At 36.1% G+C, this 18,854-nt stretch overlaps 1 protein-coding gene across 7 annotated transcripts in view; it reads right to left on the bottom strand.

Annotated features, from left to right (window-relative positions):
* The window catches only part of CNTLN (centlein), a 268,476-nt gene that overhangs the window by 33,744 nt on the left and 215,878 nt on the right, over nt 1-18,854 (bottom strand). For 5 of the 7 annotated variants that reach the window (XR_001514051.1, XM_015564722.1, XM_015564723.1 and 2 more), the window contains 4 exons: nt 11,409-11,597; nt 7,660-7,767; nt 3,603-3,700; nt 1,881-2,007 (listed from right to left, as the gene is read on the bottom strand). Coding sequence is in view for 6 of the 7 variants with exons in the window: in XM_015564722.1 (XP_015420208.1) it covers nt 1,881-2,007; nt 3,603-3,700; nt 7,660-7,767; nt 11,409-11,597 (522 nt within the window). In the remaining variant the exon portion in view is untranslated. The remainder of the gene's footprint in view (nt 1-1,880; nt 2,008-3,602; nt 3,701-7,659; nt 7,768-11,408; nt 11,598-18,854) is intronic. The other 2 variants (XM_015564724.1, XM_015564725.1) reach the window with 1 other exon arrangement.

The raw sequence follows: 18,854 nt of genomic DNA, 5'->3' as shown, positions 1-18,854 counted from the left end.
ATTTTTAAATAAGATAAGTTATGGATAATTAATTATTGTATTCTCCAATATTACATGTACTTTTAAGAATAAAAGTAAATAAGTGATGCAAGATATTTATTACACATATGAAAGAATAGAGGAAGTAATTTTTCTTTTTCCATTGAATGCCACTGAAGATATATCATTACCATATTTAAAATAATTATTAAAGTTAAAAAATAAGAAGATTTAAAGGATAACATTTAAAGGATAACATTGAAAAACTATAAGGAAGTAATTATAATTTATGTGGTGTGTGGAGGAAAAAGAAAGAAATCCATATTCACTTGTCTTGTTGGTATAAAATTTTCTCCCTTAAATCCATTTGAGCTAATAGATACTTATATTTTTATCTCCAAGTAAAATAAGGGAGACACTTTCTCTGGAGTTGCTAACACTGAGTGATTGCCAAAGCAGAAGCTAATTTATGAGTTATGCAAATAGCACCTTTAATATATATATATACATATACTAGTATATACCTCTTAGTCAGAAAATTGCTGATTTCTACTTTGGGGTTAAATATTATACAACTATTTTAAATACAACTCTCTTCCTAAGTATACTTAAAGTGTATACAAAGAAAAGTATACTTTAAAAAATAATCCTCACCTGAGGACATGCTTAGAGAGAGGAGGTAAGTATATATGTGTATATACACTGAGTGGCCAGATTATTATGGTCACCCCACCAGTACTTCGTTGGGCCACCTTTTGTCTTCAATACTGCAGCTATTCTTCTTGGCATTGACTCCACGAGATGTTGAAAGGTGATGCGAGGAATCTGACACCATGCCTGATGAATAGCACTGTCCAGTTCTGTGAGATTGGATGGTTGTGGAACCAGCTGCCTGATGGTTCTTCCAAACCATGACACTGCCCCCACCAGCTTGAAGAGTTGTACTCATGCACGTGGGGTGCATGCTTTCATGTTGTTTCCGCCAAATTCTCACTCTGTCATCTGTATAATGCAACTGGAAACGATTCATCAGACCACATGACTTTTTTCTAATGCTCGACTGTCCAATCCTTGTGTTCCTGTGCGAATTAGAGACGTTTTATCTTGGTAACTGCAGAAGCAAAGGTGTTCGTTCGAACAGGCCTTCGGCTTCCATATCACATACGATGCAGTGTATGGCTAATTTGCCTACAAACGTCAGGTGGTCATAATAATCTGATCAACTCAGTGGTTGTATGTGTGTGTGTGTATGTGTGTGTGTGTGTGTGTATTTAAAATATATATTTTTATTGATTTCACAGAGGAAGAGTGAGGGAGAGAGAGAGAAACATCAATGAGAGAGAATCATTGACCAGCTACCTCCTGCACATTTCACACTGGGGATCAAGCCTGCAACCTGGGCATGTGCCCTGACTGGGAATCGAACCATTATCTCCTGGTTCACAGGTCAAAGTTCAACCACTGAGCCAGGCCAGCCGGGCAGAAAAGTATATTTTTAAAAATTGTGGTAATATACTTTAAAAAACTTTGATAGTTTTTGGTTACCACTTTTTTCATTTAAAAATATATGCTTGGTTTTATCATTAAAAATTATAGTTTAAATAAAACAAAATGCTGAAAAAAAGTAATTATGTATCCTAGAAATATTCAAACCTTTATAAATTAAACTTGATTATGTTCTCACATAAAAATATCATGCTATATTACATATGAGATTTTAGAGTCATGAATTTTAAAACAAATAGTGTACTTACAGAGAAAATAATGAAACTATATAATAGTGCCCATATATTCTATGGATATTTCCTATAAATTTTATTAAGAGTGAATATTTGAGTTAAGCAAATAAATAAAATGGATAATGATTTTTTTAGTTTCAGGGAACATACAGAAGTTCATACCTTTTTTTCAAGATTTTCTAACATTTCATTAATGCTCTCATTATTTTCCAAATTTACTTTCTGTCGAAATTTCAAGTCCTCTATCAAATGTCTTTTCATGGTTATATCCCTTTCCATTCGAGACAACCTTAAAAGGAAAAAAAAGGGCATTTTATCAAAAGTGATAAAAAATACTTTAACAGTGATAATACCTTATCCAATGTTATACCTACTATTGTTAAATAATGTTTGATATCAATGAAATTGCAAATTAATAAAATAATTGCAAGTAATAAATATTGCTCTATTAATGAGTACTTGTAAAATCTATAATCCAGTTGTCACTTGTTAAAGATAATATTGCACATACATTAAAAAAGTGACTGAGAAAGATAAATAAAATTTATGAAAAGTCAAAATTGTTATATTTAAATTACACTGTTTCATTGGTAAGAAAGTCAAAGCGATATTCAGAGATCATCCAAAAGCATAACACTGATAAGAAGTAATTCTATACTATAATAAACAAATATTAAATTTTATAACTGTTAAATAAGCAAAACTGTTTCTTAATAAATTTCAAGAGTCTGTTTAAAAATTAACCAACCTTTTGTGTCTAAGTTTTATCTACTGATATCACTTTTAAGCGATCCTCACATATAATGTAGATTATACATGAATGCATATAAAATATATGTATTAAATTATTAATGACAGATTGGAACTCTACCTAAACAGGATATCACTTCTAAGCTCTAGTATATCTATAAAAGATATAGAAATAAAATCATTGTGAGATAGAACATTTTATTTTATTTTTAAATATTTTATTGATTTTTTACAGAGAGGAAGGGAGAGGGACAGAGAGCCAGAAACATCGATGAGAGAGAAACATCAATCAGCTGCCTCCTGCACACACCCCCACGGGGGATGTGCCCACAACTAAGGTACATGCCCTTGACCGGAATCAAACCTGGGACTCTTCAGTTTGCAGGCCGACGCTCTATCCACTGAGCAAACCGGCTAGGGCATTTTTCCATTGATTTTTAGAGAGGGTGGAAGAGAGCAGGAAAGACAGAGAAACATTGATGTGAGAGAGAGACATCAGTTGGTTGCCTCCTGCATGAGCCCTGACCAGGACCTGGGCCAGGGAGGAGCCTGCAACCAAGGTATGTTCCCCTAACCGGAATCAAACCCGGGATTCTTTGGTCCACAGGCCGACACTCCATCCTCTGAGCCAAACCGGCTAGGGCGTGAGATAGAACATTTTAAACCTTTGTTAATAAACACGGAAAGTACAAACTTTCATAATCCTCCAGTAATTTTAAATACAAACAAAGCTTTACCTTTTTTCCCAACTTAGTTTTGTAAGTTTAGGCATTATATCCAATATGAGGATCAATCTACACCTATATCTTTGGTTGAATAATCAGCACATTCTAAAGTTTTTTGTTCACAGTCATTAGGCTTTTAATTGATATTTATTCCAAACTAAATGTTTACTCTAAGAAGGAAAACCTAACTTTAGATATTCTTACTCTAATTAAAAAATAGTGACCATATTGCCATCAGCCACACTATATGTAATATTCCTTACATTTTCATTTTAAGTAGGCTTAAACATGAACTAAGAAAGGAAAACAATTTTTGACATGTCGCTATTGTTTCTTGGATGGCATTTAACAGAGTTAACTGCCACTAGGTGGCACCAAATACAATAGATACAAATATGAAAAAACATACTTTTCATGCATTTCCTTTATGTGTTCTTCTTTTGCTAGGAGTTCAAATTTCAGAGACTTCATGCTTGATGATTGCTTAGTGAGTTCATTAGTTGCATTCTAGATTTAAAATACAAATAAATTTAAATACTCCTTTCAATCTTGTTCTAAAGCAGCATAAAAAAAAAAAATGCCATTCTCATGAAGAGCAATTTTCAATTATAGTTATAAACTAAAATGAACATTTAAATACTTAAAATGCTTTATTTTATAATAAAAATACTATAGTATACTAAAGTTTTTAGACGATATGCCCAAACCATAAAGGTACACATCATGAAACAACTGCAAAGAGTACACTCCCAAAATACATTTATGGGAGATATGGACTGTCTTTGTAAAATGTAAATGTGTGATTAAGTATTGTAATGGTTTAATGAGATAACTTAAAACTAATGCTCGATTTTACTAGTGACTTGTAACAGCCTCAATATGGTCACAAATGCTTCGCTGCTCTTCCCATTGAGAGGTGGAATCTATCTCCTAACCCTTTGTATCTCGGCTGGCCTATGATTTGCTTTGACCGAAAGAATGTGCCAGAAATAAAACTGTAGAAATATCAGTCCTGGGCCCAAATCCTTGTAGCATGTTCCTGTGCCCTCGTGGAATGCTGCCCTGGAATCACCTTCCAAAAAATAAGGAGGAAAGGCCATTTAAAAAATTTGATTAAATTTTATTATTATTATTTTTAAAATTAAATTTATTGAGGTGACATTGGTCAACATGAACATATATGTTTCGGGTGTGGGTTTCTATGTTACAAGATCTATATATTGTACCGTGTGCCCACCACCCAAAGTTAAATCTTCTGTCACCATATATTAGAACCCATTTCTTCCCCTACCCTCTTCTCTCTGGCAACCACTACACTGCTGTTTTATGTTCACAAGTTTCAGTTTCATATTCCACACTAGAGGCCCAGTGCATGAAATTCGTGCATGGGGGCGGGGGTGTGTGTCCCTCAGCCCAGCCTGCACCCTCTCCAATCTGGGATCCCTCTCAGAATCCAGGATTGCTGGCTCCCAATTGCTCATCTGCCTGCCTGCCTGATTGCCCCTAACCGCTGCTGCCTGCCAGCTCGATCACCCCCTAACCACTCCCTTGCCAGCCTCGTCACCCCTAACTTCCCTCCCCTGCCAGCCTGGTCACTCCTAACTGCCCTTCCCTTCTGGTCTGGTCGCCCCTAACTGTCCTCCCCTGCAGCCCTGGTCGCCCCCAACTGCCCTCCCCTGCTGGCCATCTTGTGGTGGCCATCTTTGACCACATGGGGGCAGCCATATTGTGTTTTGGAGTGATGGTCAATTTGCATATTAACTCTTTATTAGATAGGATGAGTGAAATCATAATAGGAAAGGCCATTTGGAGGAGGACTGAGTTATCCCAGCTTATAATCAACTGACCAATTGTCAGGCCCATAAGTGAGGAACTCCCAAGCCTGGTAAATCCTTATTTAGAAAGAATGTGGGCATATTAGGGAATATTATAAGAAATAATAAATTACTGTTGTTTTAAGCTTTGACATGTTAGGATTATTTTTTAGATAGTAATAGATAATTGATAAAGAATCTTATGAATACTAAATACTTCTTTACCTGAACATATTAATAATATGACTTATTATTAATGTATCTGTACTAATAAAAGCCTAGGTGGTCCTCACACCCTTGCACAACATCTTCACAAGATGGCCACCACAGGATGGCTGCACACACAGGGATCGGGATCAGGCCTAAACCAGCAGTCAGACATCCTCCCAAAGGTCTCAGATTGGAGAGGGTGCAGGCTGGGCTGAGGGACATTCCCCTCCTTGCACAAATTTCATGCACCAGGCCTCCAGTTTATACATAATTATTAGTTTTTCAATGTAGAACAGCTTTGGGGTATTTGTTGTCTGCATAGCCTAGGAGCCAGAGGTAGCAACTAGTGTTAAGACCCCTAACTTTAAATTTTGAGTCAAATTCCAAGTAAGCATGTAATCTGAGGCATCACTTGATATTTTTTTCCCACTTACAAGACAGTGTTGACATACATTAAGTCATTTCCTAAATTCAAAAGTATTAAAATAATATAAATATGAGAGCTTTAAAAATATTTGGAGTAGTAATTTCATTAATCTTTTTAGTAACTATAATCAATTTTTTCTATTAGAATTATTACCAGATTTAACTGACTCATGCTAAAAAACATGTAAGTCTGACAAGATGAAACCATTAATCACATAATGTAAATATGAGTCAAATTCATTAGACAGACTTTAACTATCTTACTGGTATACTACATGTAAATAAAAAACCTGAAATAATTTTCCAGCCAACCCCCTGGATCACCAGAAATAATAAATTGCTATTATTTTAATTTTTATATTAAATATATTAATTTTCTTAAAAACCCAAGGCTACCTCAACATGGCAACTGTGCTGAATATTAGAAGTTTTAATTAAATAGTTGTGTAATGTAATATAAATGTCCATATTTCACATGTTTACAGTGATGAATAGTGTTTTATTTCTAGCTCTGATAGATGTTCCACACTAGTGAATTTACCAGATAATTGAAGATTTTGCTTTAATTATTAATCTTAAATTCTCTTTGGAATGACTGCTTATTCATTTAGGAATATGTATATCTATGATTACATTCAACTAAAAGTAATACTTTATTATAGTAATATTATATGAATATATGAAATCATTATATGAATTATGTCATATTACTATATCTATTATATTATCACTAAATCATTATGTAGTGTTGCCTTTAAAAACTATTACGATGGCATATAGGAGTACTTATCCCTACTCTAAATGGTCCCAGGCTGATGCTTTTTAAATTTTGTATTTTTACCTTAATTTATTTATATTTCCTTTTTCTCTCTGTCATAACCTCTTGCTTCTGTCAATATTCCTGACTAAAAATAATTATCCAGCCCTTTAATATGCATACCTCTCGACTGCTTCTTCTGAGGTGTTTTTGTGCTGAGAAGTTGGACAAATAGACTTATTAGAGCTGCATGTAAAATAAAAGGAAACAGGCAGTAAATGAAGCCTGACAATATCTTCAGTGGAATAAATTAAGTGGATTTTAAGATAGCTGTTTTACTCTATTCTGTTTTTAAACCTAAGGCTGCTATTTTAGGTGGCTCACTTACTGTACCTCTGACTTCTGGAAAATTGAGGGATTACTGAATTATAACAAATGACAGAATTCCAGCTTGATATGTACTTTTGCCAAGATCTTTAAATCTCACAGGTACTCTATTTGATCCTCAAAAATCCTTATTAAGCAGATAGAAAGGTACCCCTGCTTTAAATCTCTAGAGAAGTTAAATAATTTCCTCAGTCGGGTCCTACAAGAAGTTAATGGACAAAGAGTGATCAAAACCCAGGTCCTCTGACCCTTTTCCAGTTCCTACTATATTATACTTATCTGCAGCATGACTTAAAATCTGGAGTGAAATACCAGTACATACTTCAAAAATGTCTCAGAGGTGAGAACCCATTCTGGTTATATCTTTCCTATCTAAGTTTATTAAATATGTATTTTTATATTTTCATAGTGAATGAGTAAGAAAGAGCATGGGCTCTGGAGCTAGATAGCTTGAGTTTGAATCTCAGCCTTATCGCTTAGTAGCTGTATACCTTGGACAAGTGACTTATTCTCTCTGTCTCAGTTTTTTTTTCAATTGTAAAATATAAATATTAATAAAACTTTTCATATAGGGTTGAAATGAGAATTAAATAAGTTGATATTTGTAAAGGACTTAGACCTAGCCTGGAAATAAATTATATATAACGGAGGAATAGTTGAAAAAAAAACTATTCTTCATTATTAACTTACTGGGAAACTGGAATATAGCATAGCATGTACAAAAAGGAATGCTTTCAATAATTACGAAGTCAAAGAATCACAGATATAAATTGGAGTACTATTCAATCCAGACTGCATAAAGAACTTCAAAATAAACTAAATATAACTACTATAATTGGAAGGAATTTATAGGTCTCTAAATATTTTATTACCTCGATATGAAGTTGGGTACCTTGGAGAAACATGTCTAATATGGGTAAACCAAAATGCACATGAGCACTCCAATTACTGGATGAACCACATATATCTAAGAAGTACACCTAAGAATTTGCATAGAAAAGCCTAAAATTAATTGGATAAAATAAAAAAGATATATATAGACCTTTAAGAGATTCAAATCTAGCCAGTTTTTCTTAATTAAGCATAAAAACATCAACTAGAAAATAAGTTATTTCTTGGAAAATTTTGTTAGCAATTTGATACCTTTTATGGGCTGAACAAAGTTCATATGTTGAAGTCCTAACCCCTAGTACCTGAGAATGTTACTGTACTTGGATAGGGTCTTTAAAGAGGTAATTAAGGTAAAATGAGGTCATAGGGGTGGGCCTTATACCAATATGACTGGTGTCCTTATAAGAGATTAGGACACAGACCACACACACTGAGATACAACCACATGAAGACACAGCAAAAAAAATGGCCATACAAGCAAAGAATAAAGGCCTCAGAAGAAACCAAACCTGTTTATACCTTGATCTTGAACTTCTAGACTATGAGAAAATAAATTTCTATTATTTAAGCCACCTAGCCTGTGGTATTTTGTTATAGCAGCCATAGCAAACTAATACAATATTGAAACAAAAATTTGTGTAGTAGCAGAAAGTACTATGTACTTAGAGGAAACTGGTCTTGTAGAATATTTCCAGAATGAAACATGAAATAAGACCAAAGTAAAGTTTTATCCTTTTTGTCCCTATGCAGCCTGATTAGTGTTCTGGGACTCCAGGGTAGTTATGGACAATGTCAATTCCAACTTACATCAAGCATGATCTATTGCTTTAGGCATTCTCATCAGTGTCACCCTTGTGACTCACACATTCCTCCAAAGCAGTGGTTCTCAACCTTCCTAATGCTATGACCCTTCTAATACAGTTCCTCATGTTGTGGTGACCCCCAACCATAAAATTATTTTTGTTGCTACTTCATAACTGTAATTTTGCTACTGTTATGAACTGTAACGTAAATATCTGATATGCAGGATGTATTTTCATTGTTCGTGACCCACAGGTTGAGAACTGCTGCTCCAAAATGAGAGATAAATTTATAGGTGGGTAAAAACTTACACCATGAGAGACTATAATGCAAATAACAGATTTTTTATGGGCCTATTATTACCAAAACTAGAGGCCTGGTGCATGAAATTCATGCACTCGGGGTGGGGGGGTCCCTCAGCCAGGCCTGCACCCTCTCACAGTCTGGGAGCCCCACGATAGATCACCCTAAGAGGTAGGTCCTGCCCACTCAGCCAGGGCTCCGTGATGGATCACCCTGGCAGAAGGAGGCCCCACCCACCTTCCAGTAGCCTGGGCTTACCTCTTTCAGGCGATTGTGGAGCCCCCTGATTGATCAATTGCCCCTCTGACTGGTGGCCTAGGCCTCCCTCTACAGGGCTATCATGCGGCGGTGGCCGGGCCCCGGACCAATCGCATGGCACCCACCTTGGCTGGCCTGGCACCAGTGGGTGTCATTGCATGGTCATTCCGCTGTTCAGCCATTCGGTCGATTTGCATATTATGCTTTTATTATTATAGATTAGGTTATACCAGTGGCCAGGAAACTGCGACTCGCAAGCCACATGTGGTTCTTTGGCCCCTTGAAGTGTAGCTCTTCCACAAAATACCAGGTGTGGGCGCGCATATACAGTGCAATTGAAACGTCATATCCCATATGTAGAAGTCGGTATTTTGTGGAAAAACCACACTCAAGGGGCCAAAGAGCCGCATGTGGCTCACGATCCACAGTTTGCTTATGACCACTGGGTTAGACCATTAGTAGGAAGTAAAATTAAATAAACAAAATATAAATAAACTGAAACCTATTAACAATTTAAAATTTTTTAGAAATCAGATTAGACATTACTAGATTTAACATTCTATTTTATTTTAGTGAAAACTGAAGTTATGTAAGGAAAACGCAGACTTACAAATAAAAAGAATCACAAAACTATAAATTAAAGATCTGTAATAGATAAGATAAAAAAAATTTTCACCCTCGCTAATTTGGCTCAGTGGATAGAGCATCGTACTGCAGACCAAATGGTCCTGGGTTTGATTCCGGTCAAGGGCATGTACCTGGGTTGCAGGCTCCTCCCCAGCCTGGACCCTGTTGGGGCTTGTGCAGGAGGCAACCAATCGATGTGCTTCTCTCACATCGATGTTTCTCTCTGTCTTTCCCTCTCTCTTCTACTCTCCCTAAAAATCAATGGAAAAATATCCTCAGATAAGGACTGACCAAAATAAAATAAAATACAATAAAATAAATAAAAAAATATTTCAATGATTTTATCCTCTATATAGAAACCTAAACACTGGAATGCTCTATATATTTTATTCCACTTTTTCAGACACAGAAACACATTTTAAGAAAAGATACATGCACCAAAGCCTAAAACTATTTTTCTCACATTTCTATTATGTCAGGTATTTAAACTTATAAAATGTAGTGGTTGAGGCAAGTTCTGTACATAAACACTGTCTAAAGAATTTGGTATTTAAAAGCATCTAAATAAATTCCAGTGTGTATATCTGATTATTTAAAAAGCAAAATATTTTCAAGCAATGATACATTCATTTACTTTAAACTCAATCATATTTTATCTTATTAGTAATTGCTCATTTGAAGATATTATTGGCAAGTGCACACATATTTTAATTGAAAACAACTGAGATATTTGACAATTCAGTATTTTAATACTCTCTTAACAGTCACAGTTATTCTACTCCTAACAGACTCTGCATTTCCAACCAGAATTTTCTTTCCATTGTTTCTCATTATAGTAATGGTACCATATACATTGTCCATTAGCTTCCAGCTAGAAATCCCCACTGAAGAAAATATGTGAGGAATAAATGAGTTTTTTTAAACAGCAAGATAATTCTATTTAAATTAAGGTTAGCCTTATTTTTAAGTTGTTGACAGTTTCACCTGGACTTAACTACTATTTTTTATAAACAAAAGAAACACTGCTTTTTATTCTTACTCTAGGTTTAACTTACTGAAATCTATTTTTTAAATATATTTTTTATTGATTTTCCACAGAGAGGAAAGGAGAGAGATAGAGAGTTAGAAACATCGATCAGCTGCCTCCTGCACATCCCCTACTGGGGAGATGCCCGCAACCCAGTACATGCCCTTGACCGGAATCGAACCTGGGACCTTTCAGTCCGCAGACCGACGCTCTATCCACTGAGCCAAGCCGGTTTCGGCCTTACTGAAATCTATTAAACCCACCTACCTTTGCTCTGTACTTCTCCCTCCCCTCACTTGCCTCCAGCTCCCTCATCTGCAACCAACAACAACCAAATTAAAATAATAGCGAGTGTGTAAAGGGAAGCATTCTATTTATGTTGATAATTACATATTTGAAAGGAATTCTGTTCAGTAGAGGGAGGAATGGGGGACAAAGAGTTGAGCAATGGAATAGAATGATAATGTTCAGTTTTCATCATTTCTCAAGTTAGGATGATATCATGGTGTGTTGTCATTTATTTCAGAGAATAGTATTATGAATTACTAGATAAGAATCTACCTGGCTAAACTAGGAAGATGAGGTCAAACAGTTTTAATAATTTTTTGATTATTTATAACATAATTTACCATTGTTACTGGAATTAAATTAGAATAAAAGTGTCTTTAAGAGTCAGTAAATGAGTGTTTCATCTTTAATAAAAATTATAGGCACCTTTAGTTTGCACTGTAATTGCTTCATTTCCAAATCCATGCTCCTTGAAGGACCAAGTGATGTAACTTGTATCCGTGGAATTGTTACTTGGGAAATTTCTCCCAAACTTGTGATTTCAGATGAGGACTCCAATTTCTTTAATAAGTCTTCTTTTTCTTTCCGAAGATCAGCCAAATCCAAATTTAGCTTCTTTTTTTAAAAAGAGAAAATAAAAGTAAATGTATTATAAAAGTAATTACATTTGATATAACACTTATCAGCATAAAATTCTATAAGCAGAAAAATGCTAAGGAAAAGGAATAAAATTAATTATAAAATAGCTTTTATAAAAATTATAACCTCTATGAGTTTTTTTTCTTAAGGTTGTAGGGCTTGTAAAGGTTAATACAAAAATGGACCAGCTGTACTCAATAGCTTTTGGCTTGCTGGTCTTCACTCATGATGTGCTATTTCTATGCCTTCACATATACATGGGTGAGCCAGAGATGCACATATGTGATAACCTTGACTTCAGGGCTGATGTACTTAACTGGTAAAAGCCAAGCTGGAGCAGGACGAGATAACAGATGTTAGTTGTTTATTCCATTGGGTAGGTCTTACCATTCTATATAGCAGCCAAAATGCTTCTCATTTAGCAACATAAATGTTAAGTCCAATTAGCAGAAGAGGCTTATTAGAGATTTAGATCAAATAAATAGCATATAAACAAATTTGCTCACTCTTATGAACTTGATTGATAGTTGACAAGTCCTTTTTGTAATGTTGAGGTAGGCTGCACTAAACTCCTTACATCTGAATTTTTAATTACATAAACATTTTAGTAAATGACATCCTGGCAATGTTTTTATGAAACCGTGTAGAAGAAACTGTCTTAATGTTATCCCTGCTCACACCGATCTGTAGTCAGCAGAATGCCACCAAGCTGTAAAGGCATAGCAACCCAGAGCTCCCGAAGAGGATAACTGCACTACTATTTTATTATTCCAAAGAAGCTTGTAATATGGTAGTTTAGCATAAGGAACAATTAGACAAAATGGTACTGAAACCTCTCAGAGGGGGGAAATCTGTCTTTGTTAAGAATTCTAATTAGAAACAGCAAAAGATGTAGCGAACGTGCAGAGTAATGTAAGACTTAATAACAAGTATTAACACTATATTTAAAAACAACTTCTAGAAACTATACAAATAAATCTATAATTGCATATTTATCTATGTACGCATGTGTATACTGTTAAATATGAGTATATCAGATCATTGATTTAAAACTAGGGCTTGATATATTTGATATTATACTAGGTTTTCATGAAAAAAAGTATGCTTGCTAAAAAAAACAATTTCTTTGGTTATATTTTAACTTATGATCTAAAAGTATGATTCTATGGAATCTCAGGAAAGATTCATGCATGAGTTTTCCCAAAGGTACCTAATAATTAATATCTTAAAGCAAACTCATAATTTCCCTAAACTGGTTACCATCCAAGCTTGTATCTATCTCCCTCCCTATTTATTGATTTTCTATGTCCAATCGTCAGGTTCTACAAGTTATGTAATGTTTCTCATATTCATTCCCTGCTGCCACTTTTTTAAAATTTTTTTAAAAATATATTTTTATTGATTTTTTACAGAGAGGAAGGGAGAGAGATAGTCAGAAACATCGATGAGAGAGAAACATCGACCAGCTTGCCTTCTGTACACCTCCCACTGGGGATGTGCCCGCAACCAAGGTACATACCCTTGACCAGAATCGAACCTGGGACCCTTGAGTCTGCAGGCTGACGCTCTCTCCACTGAGCCAAACCGGTCTTGGCCCTGTTGCCACTTTTTAATGAAGACTCTCCACTGGGAGTACTGTAATAACACTCCTCCCTGCGACTTATTTCCTAAAACATCACTGACCTGTATTCCTTTATTTAAAAACCCTTCAAGGTTCTGCACATATGTAGAATAAAGCTGGGATGTTTGTGGTTATATCAGGCTCTCTAAGATTTACCTTCAGTTCATGTTTCAGTCAGACAGCACCTGCAGTCAAACTTGCCTGCCATTCCCCAAACATGACTGCCATTTCTCCATCAAGGACTCTACACATGGAGTTTCCTTCTGCTGAATTCACTCTCATGCTTAAAGAGCAACTTACTATTTCCTCCTTTATGAAAATCCTGCATACTTTATTCTTTTTCCTCAACAAAGCAGCTCCCCCATTTTCTTAACTCCCATAGCAATGTGCCTGTTTCTCAACCTGGAGCCCCAGTAAACCTATGCGACAGGACTGTGACTTTGTTCACCTGTGTATTCCCTATAGTATCTACAAACAATGCTTTCTATATAGTAAGAACCAAAAAAGTGGTTGCAAAAATTCAAGTCTTCCTCTTTTCAGCACAGGTGCTGAAAAGACAAAAAATAATTTCAGTGGGTATTTATAATCCATTAGTTTATCACTATATAAATTAAAATACACTTGTATTAGCCATGTCATATCATTAGCTTTTACTTAAGTAGCATGCATTGGAACACTTTCAATCCTGGAAGTAAATGCTCTGCATCTAAATTGGACTTTTGAGATTTTAATTTGGTGAGACATGATTCATGGCTACAATTCTAGGTGGATCCCAGGCAACTCAGAAAACTAAACTTTAATGAGGCTCTTTACTTCCTATGAACAGTCCCGGCAGCTTCTTTCATTTGTCAAATGTGTATGTCATTGGATTTCTGTCTATTCCTTCCACAGTGGCAGGATCCAGACACTGTAAATATATCCTTCATTGAGGAGAAACCAAGCCAATAAAAGTTTTCTCTAAAAGACACATATATGTAGATTTTAATTTTAATTTAACAATATAAAAATTAAGATATACTGATATTTGGAGACAATAAGCCCAGTAACTTGGAATATATTAAAATGTAAATCATGTTTTGCTTAAACAATATTTAAAATCTGCACCATTTAAAATATATTTCTAATATTAGTTATTGATGCCTTGAAATAAGAGCACTTGTCAAAATAGAGAAAACAGGCCATCAATCTGGAACCTTTTGATTATCCCTTAGAATTTTGGACAGATAATTATGGCTCTGTTACTTCTCTTAGTCTAAGCATTCTATTTCTTATTTGAGAAACACTATAGATGAGACAAGAAGTACAAATAAAACCTTCTTTGTTTACCAATACTCTTGGTTTGGCATGTGAGACTACTTCTGTTAGAAAGATATTTGCTGTAAAATCTACCAATAAATTGAGATTACTAGTAGTCATTTTTAAAATCAGGAGCATGTTTCTTATTTCTACATTATTGCATTTCTATCTACCATCAAAGATTTAAAAATAAATATCTGTCATATTATATTAAAACCATAAATGATAAGAAGACACAAGGAAGACTCATCATCTCTGAGGTCGACTCTGGGGTCTACTGCTTATCAGCTGAGTGATGTGGGCAAGCGGGTATTTCACTTTCTGTCCTCATGGAAAACAGAGATGCTGCTGCTTACCTAGCAAAGGTAATTTTGAGGGCAGAGTTTTCTTAAATATCAATGATAGCACTGGGTAAATTTTAAGTACACAGCATTATTGTTAGCATTATTATCCTGTGGTAAATGCAACCATGTAGTATGAGGAATGTTTTAAAGGCCAAGGACCTGGATTAACAAAAAGCTTTCTTATATATGTACTAGTAGCCCTAAGCACGAATCCATGTGCCAGTAGGTCGCTGCCGCCCTCCTGTAGCTCTCTGCCCACTGCCCTGCACTCCTGTAGCCCTGCCCACTGCCCCGCCCTCCTGTAGTTCCCCCCACCTTCCCCTCATACCTTGTTGCCCTGCCCTCTCCTTAAGCTCTCTGCCTCCCGTTTGCTTGCTGCCCTGCCCCATCATGTACCTCTCAGCTGCCCACTTGTAGGCAGTTGGTGGCTGCCGCTCTCCTGTAGCTCCCCCCTCCCGCCCTCATAGCTTGCTGCCCTGCCCACTCCTGTAGTTCTCCACAGCCTGCTGGTACCTCGCTGGCCCAGCCTCCTGCGGATCCGTGATCTGGTCATGACATACTTGGTCTTTATGCCTCAGAGCGTAATGGCTAATTAGCATATTCCTCTCTTATTATATAGGATGATAATCCTATCATTTCTCATGGCAGAAATCTTACGTTGTCTTAAGTTACGGGTTATTTGTTTGATCTTTAAGATCACTACTGGACTACAAGTTTATTGAAGACAAATGTGTGTTACTCTATAGCTCCGCAGTACAATCCCTCCATAATCTTTTAAGTCTATTCCAATTTAAAAGTTGACTTCAATAAGTACTGAGATTTGTATTGATTTACGTGTATTCAATAGTCTAACCAAAGGTTATAAAATAGAACTTAACACTATAAAAGTTTAAAACTAGACATTAGTTATTATTTATTTAAATATAACATTGAAGAAGCATTAATCTCTGAACAGGAAGGAACTCTCTAAGCAACTGTAAGAAACAAGTACATGTTGGAGAATCCATTCTTCAGTAATGGGCAAAGCAAAAGATTCCTTCTGTAATAGGGCAAAGATGGTTGACAGAATTCTCAGATGAGCCCCAATAATCTATGCTCTTGTACAATTTTCTCCCTTCGTATGTGGCTGGGACCCATGGATATGATGGGCTATCGCTCCAATGATTACATTATTTGAATTATGTCATATACAAAAAGAATTCTGTAGATGTAAATTATGGCCCTTAATATGACTTTAATTTCCTCAAAAGCAAGATTATCCTGGCTGGTCCTAACGTAATCAGGTGAGCCCTGTAAAAGAAGGCCAGGGGCCCTCCCGGTCAGAGAGATTCTCCTATTGATCTTGAAGAAGTAACTTGGCAATGTTGTAGGGGACTATAAGTCAAGGATCTAAGGGAGGCCTGGAGAGCTAATAATGATCCTTGACCAGCAGCAATCAAGAAAACAGGGACCATCCTGGCCGGGTGGCTTCGTTGGTTGAAGCATCGTCCCGTGTACCAAAAGGTGAGGATTTAAAAAAAAAAAAAATTGGGACCTCAGTCTTGCAACCACAGGAACTGAATTTTTCCAACAAACACTTGAGCTTGGAAGAAAAGCCCGAGCTCCAGGAAGGAAAGCAGTCTGGCTGACACTCTGATTGCATCCTTGCAATACTCTAAGCAAGGGACCCACTAAGCTGTGCCAGATTCCTGACCCTCAGAAACTGTGAGGTAATGAGTGCGAATGTTATTTCTAAGCTGATAAATTTGTGGTAATTTGTTATGCATGGAAAACAAGTGAATCCCAATTTTTTTTTTTTAAATCAACCCTTTTCTTGAACCTATTCCCTGTTCCCTTTTGTCACCCTGCCCCACCTTGAGCAAGTATTCTAAACTCCATAGTATATTGTATATATAATATCCTCACTCTGATTTAGTTTTCTATTCCTTATCCATAATTTTGTGTTAATTTTATTTCTTCAATTGCTTTTTTAAAAAATATTTTTTTATTGATTTCATAGAGGAAGGGAGAGGGAGAGAGAAAGAAACATCAATGATGAGAGAGAATCACTCATCAGCTGCCCCCTGTACGCCCCACACTGGGGATTGAGCCCTGTCCAGGAATTCAATCTGGTTATTAAAAACTCCTAGTTCAGCCCTAACCGGTTTGGCTCAGTGGATAGAGCATCAGCCTGTGGACTCAAGGATCCCACGTTCGATTCCTGTCAAGGGCATGTATCTTGGTTGTGGGCACATCTCCAGTAAGGAGTGTGCAAGAGGCAGCTGATCGATGTTTCTCTCTCATCGATGTTTCTAACTCTCTATCCCTCTCCCTTCCTTCCTGTACAAAATCAATAAAATATATTTAAAACAAAAACAACAACAACAAAAAACCCCCAAACCTCCTGGTTCATAGGTCAATACTCAATCACTGATCCATACAGGCTGGGATTCTTCAATTGCTTTTGAAAAATTGTTCCATTTTCTATGCTAGAAATAAATTGCCTCTATGAGATCTGCACTTTGTAGTTTAATTGCCAAGCAAAACTCCTATAGCCAGAAGCTTCCTTTTGTTGCTTTCAACTGTAATTATGGAATCCCATGAACAAGGTAGATAAGTGAACCTCCCTTGACATCTCTCCCTTTTTCTCTTGTGTGGGAGTTCATTCATAATTTTTTTTCTGGACCCCAACTTAACATTTTCTGGAAGATTTTGATATAGAATATCTAGATTCAGAAACTGGCTCAATATCTATCATTCATTCTTTTTGTATTTTCCACCCACTTCCTTTATTTTTTATTGTTGACAGTATTACAGATGTCTCCTATTTCTCCCCCCTATCACCCCTTCAACCAGCCTTATCCATTCATTCTTTTTATACATACTATGTAGTAGGAACGGTACTAACTCTATGCTTTCAAGGGTAAACACTAAAGTTATTCTTACCTTTAGGTAGCTACCAGTCTATAACCTAGAAATATATAAAGAAATAAAACAGAGACTAAGGGAACTGCTGCTGCCTTTAACATTTGTCTGGTAAGTGCTTGTTATAGCCAGTTTCCTTCCATGCATCCCTCTTGATTTCTTTTGTCAATTGTCTCCTCGATGCCTGCTAGATAGAACATTAAAGACCACAGCTACAGCAACCACTCCTATGCTTTCCAAAGGGAAAGGATCACCAGCAAACTGAGGGCAGTCCTGAGGAGATCAAGGATCTCTTCTCCAGGCTTGGTAAACATTTTAATGTTTAAGAATGAATTATCAGAAAAAATCGAACAAGGCCCATGAAAACCTTTTCTTTCTACAGTGCAAGTGAAAAGAAGTAAAAGAAATAAAAGGCTTTTGTGAAAAGTAAAGGGCTTAAAAAATTAAAAATTGTTCCATTTTCCTAATCACACTGCACAGTGTGATTTTAGATACTCGCAGATCTTGATGTCTCCAAAGAAGAAAATACCCAATATCTGCCTATTCAAGGACATGCTGCTAGTAGTGACACATGTAATGAAAATGCTTTTGAGTATTCAACTAGTTTAGGAACAGTGTTCCAAGGGAAAGGAATAGGATGTGGTATAGCTCTTCACTTCTAATAAGAGACAGATTCTGACCTAACATTTTTCTGAACAGTGGCCACATTCTAGCTTTGAAAGACACTGTTCTTCTCCCCATGTTTTCTTACCACTGGATTAGAAACAATGTAATGAGCCATTTAAAAAGTTGGAAAGCATTTTTAGTTAGGAGAGTGGGGTCTGAAAAGTAGACACATGGAAATTCTAAAAAATCCATCTAAGTGTGAGGTTGAATGTCAGGGTCACAGGAGCTGGGTTTCTGGGAAGTCTACAGAGGAAATCGTTAGTGGCAGAAGGATTATTTCTAGTCCAAGCTGGGGCAAAAGTCAGATGTCAAATGTTGAAAAAGGTCAATAAGTAACCAGAGTCAAAACTGAGGGTCAGCTCCCATCTATAAGAACGTTGGAGTCGGTTATTTTTCTTTCCC

The sequence above is a fragment of the Myotis davidii genome, unplaced genomic scaffold, assembly GCF_000327345.1.
Source record: "Myotis davidii unplaced genomic scaffold, ASM32734v1 scaffold197, whole genome shotgun sequence".
Classification (NCBI taxonomy): Eukaryota; Metazoa; Chordata; class Mammalia; order Chiroptera; family Vespertilionidae; genus Myotis; species Myotis davidii.
Note: the sequence above shows the minus strand (reverse complement) of the source record. Positions and strands in the feature narration are given on the sequence as shown.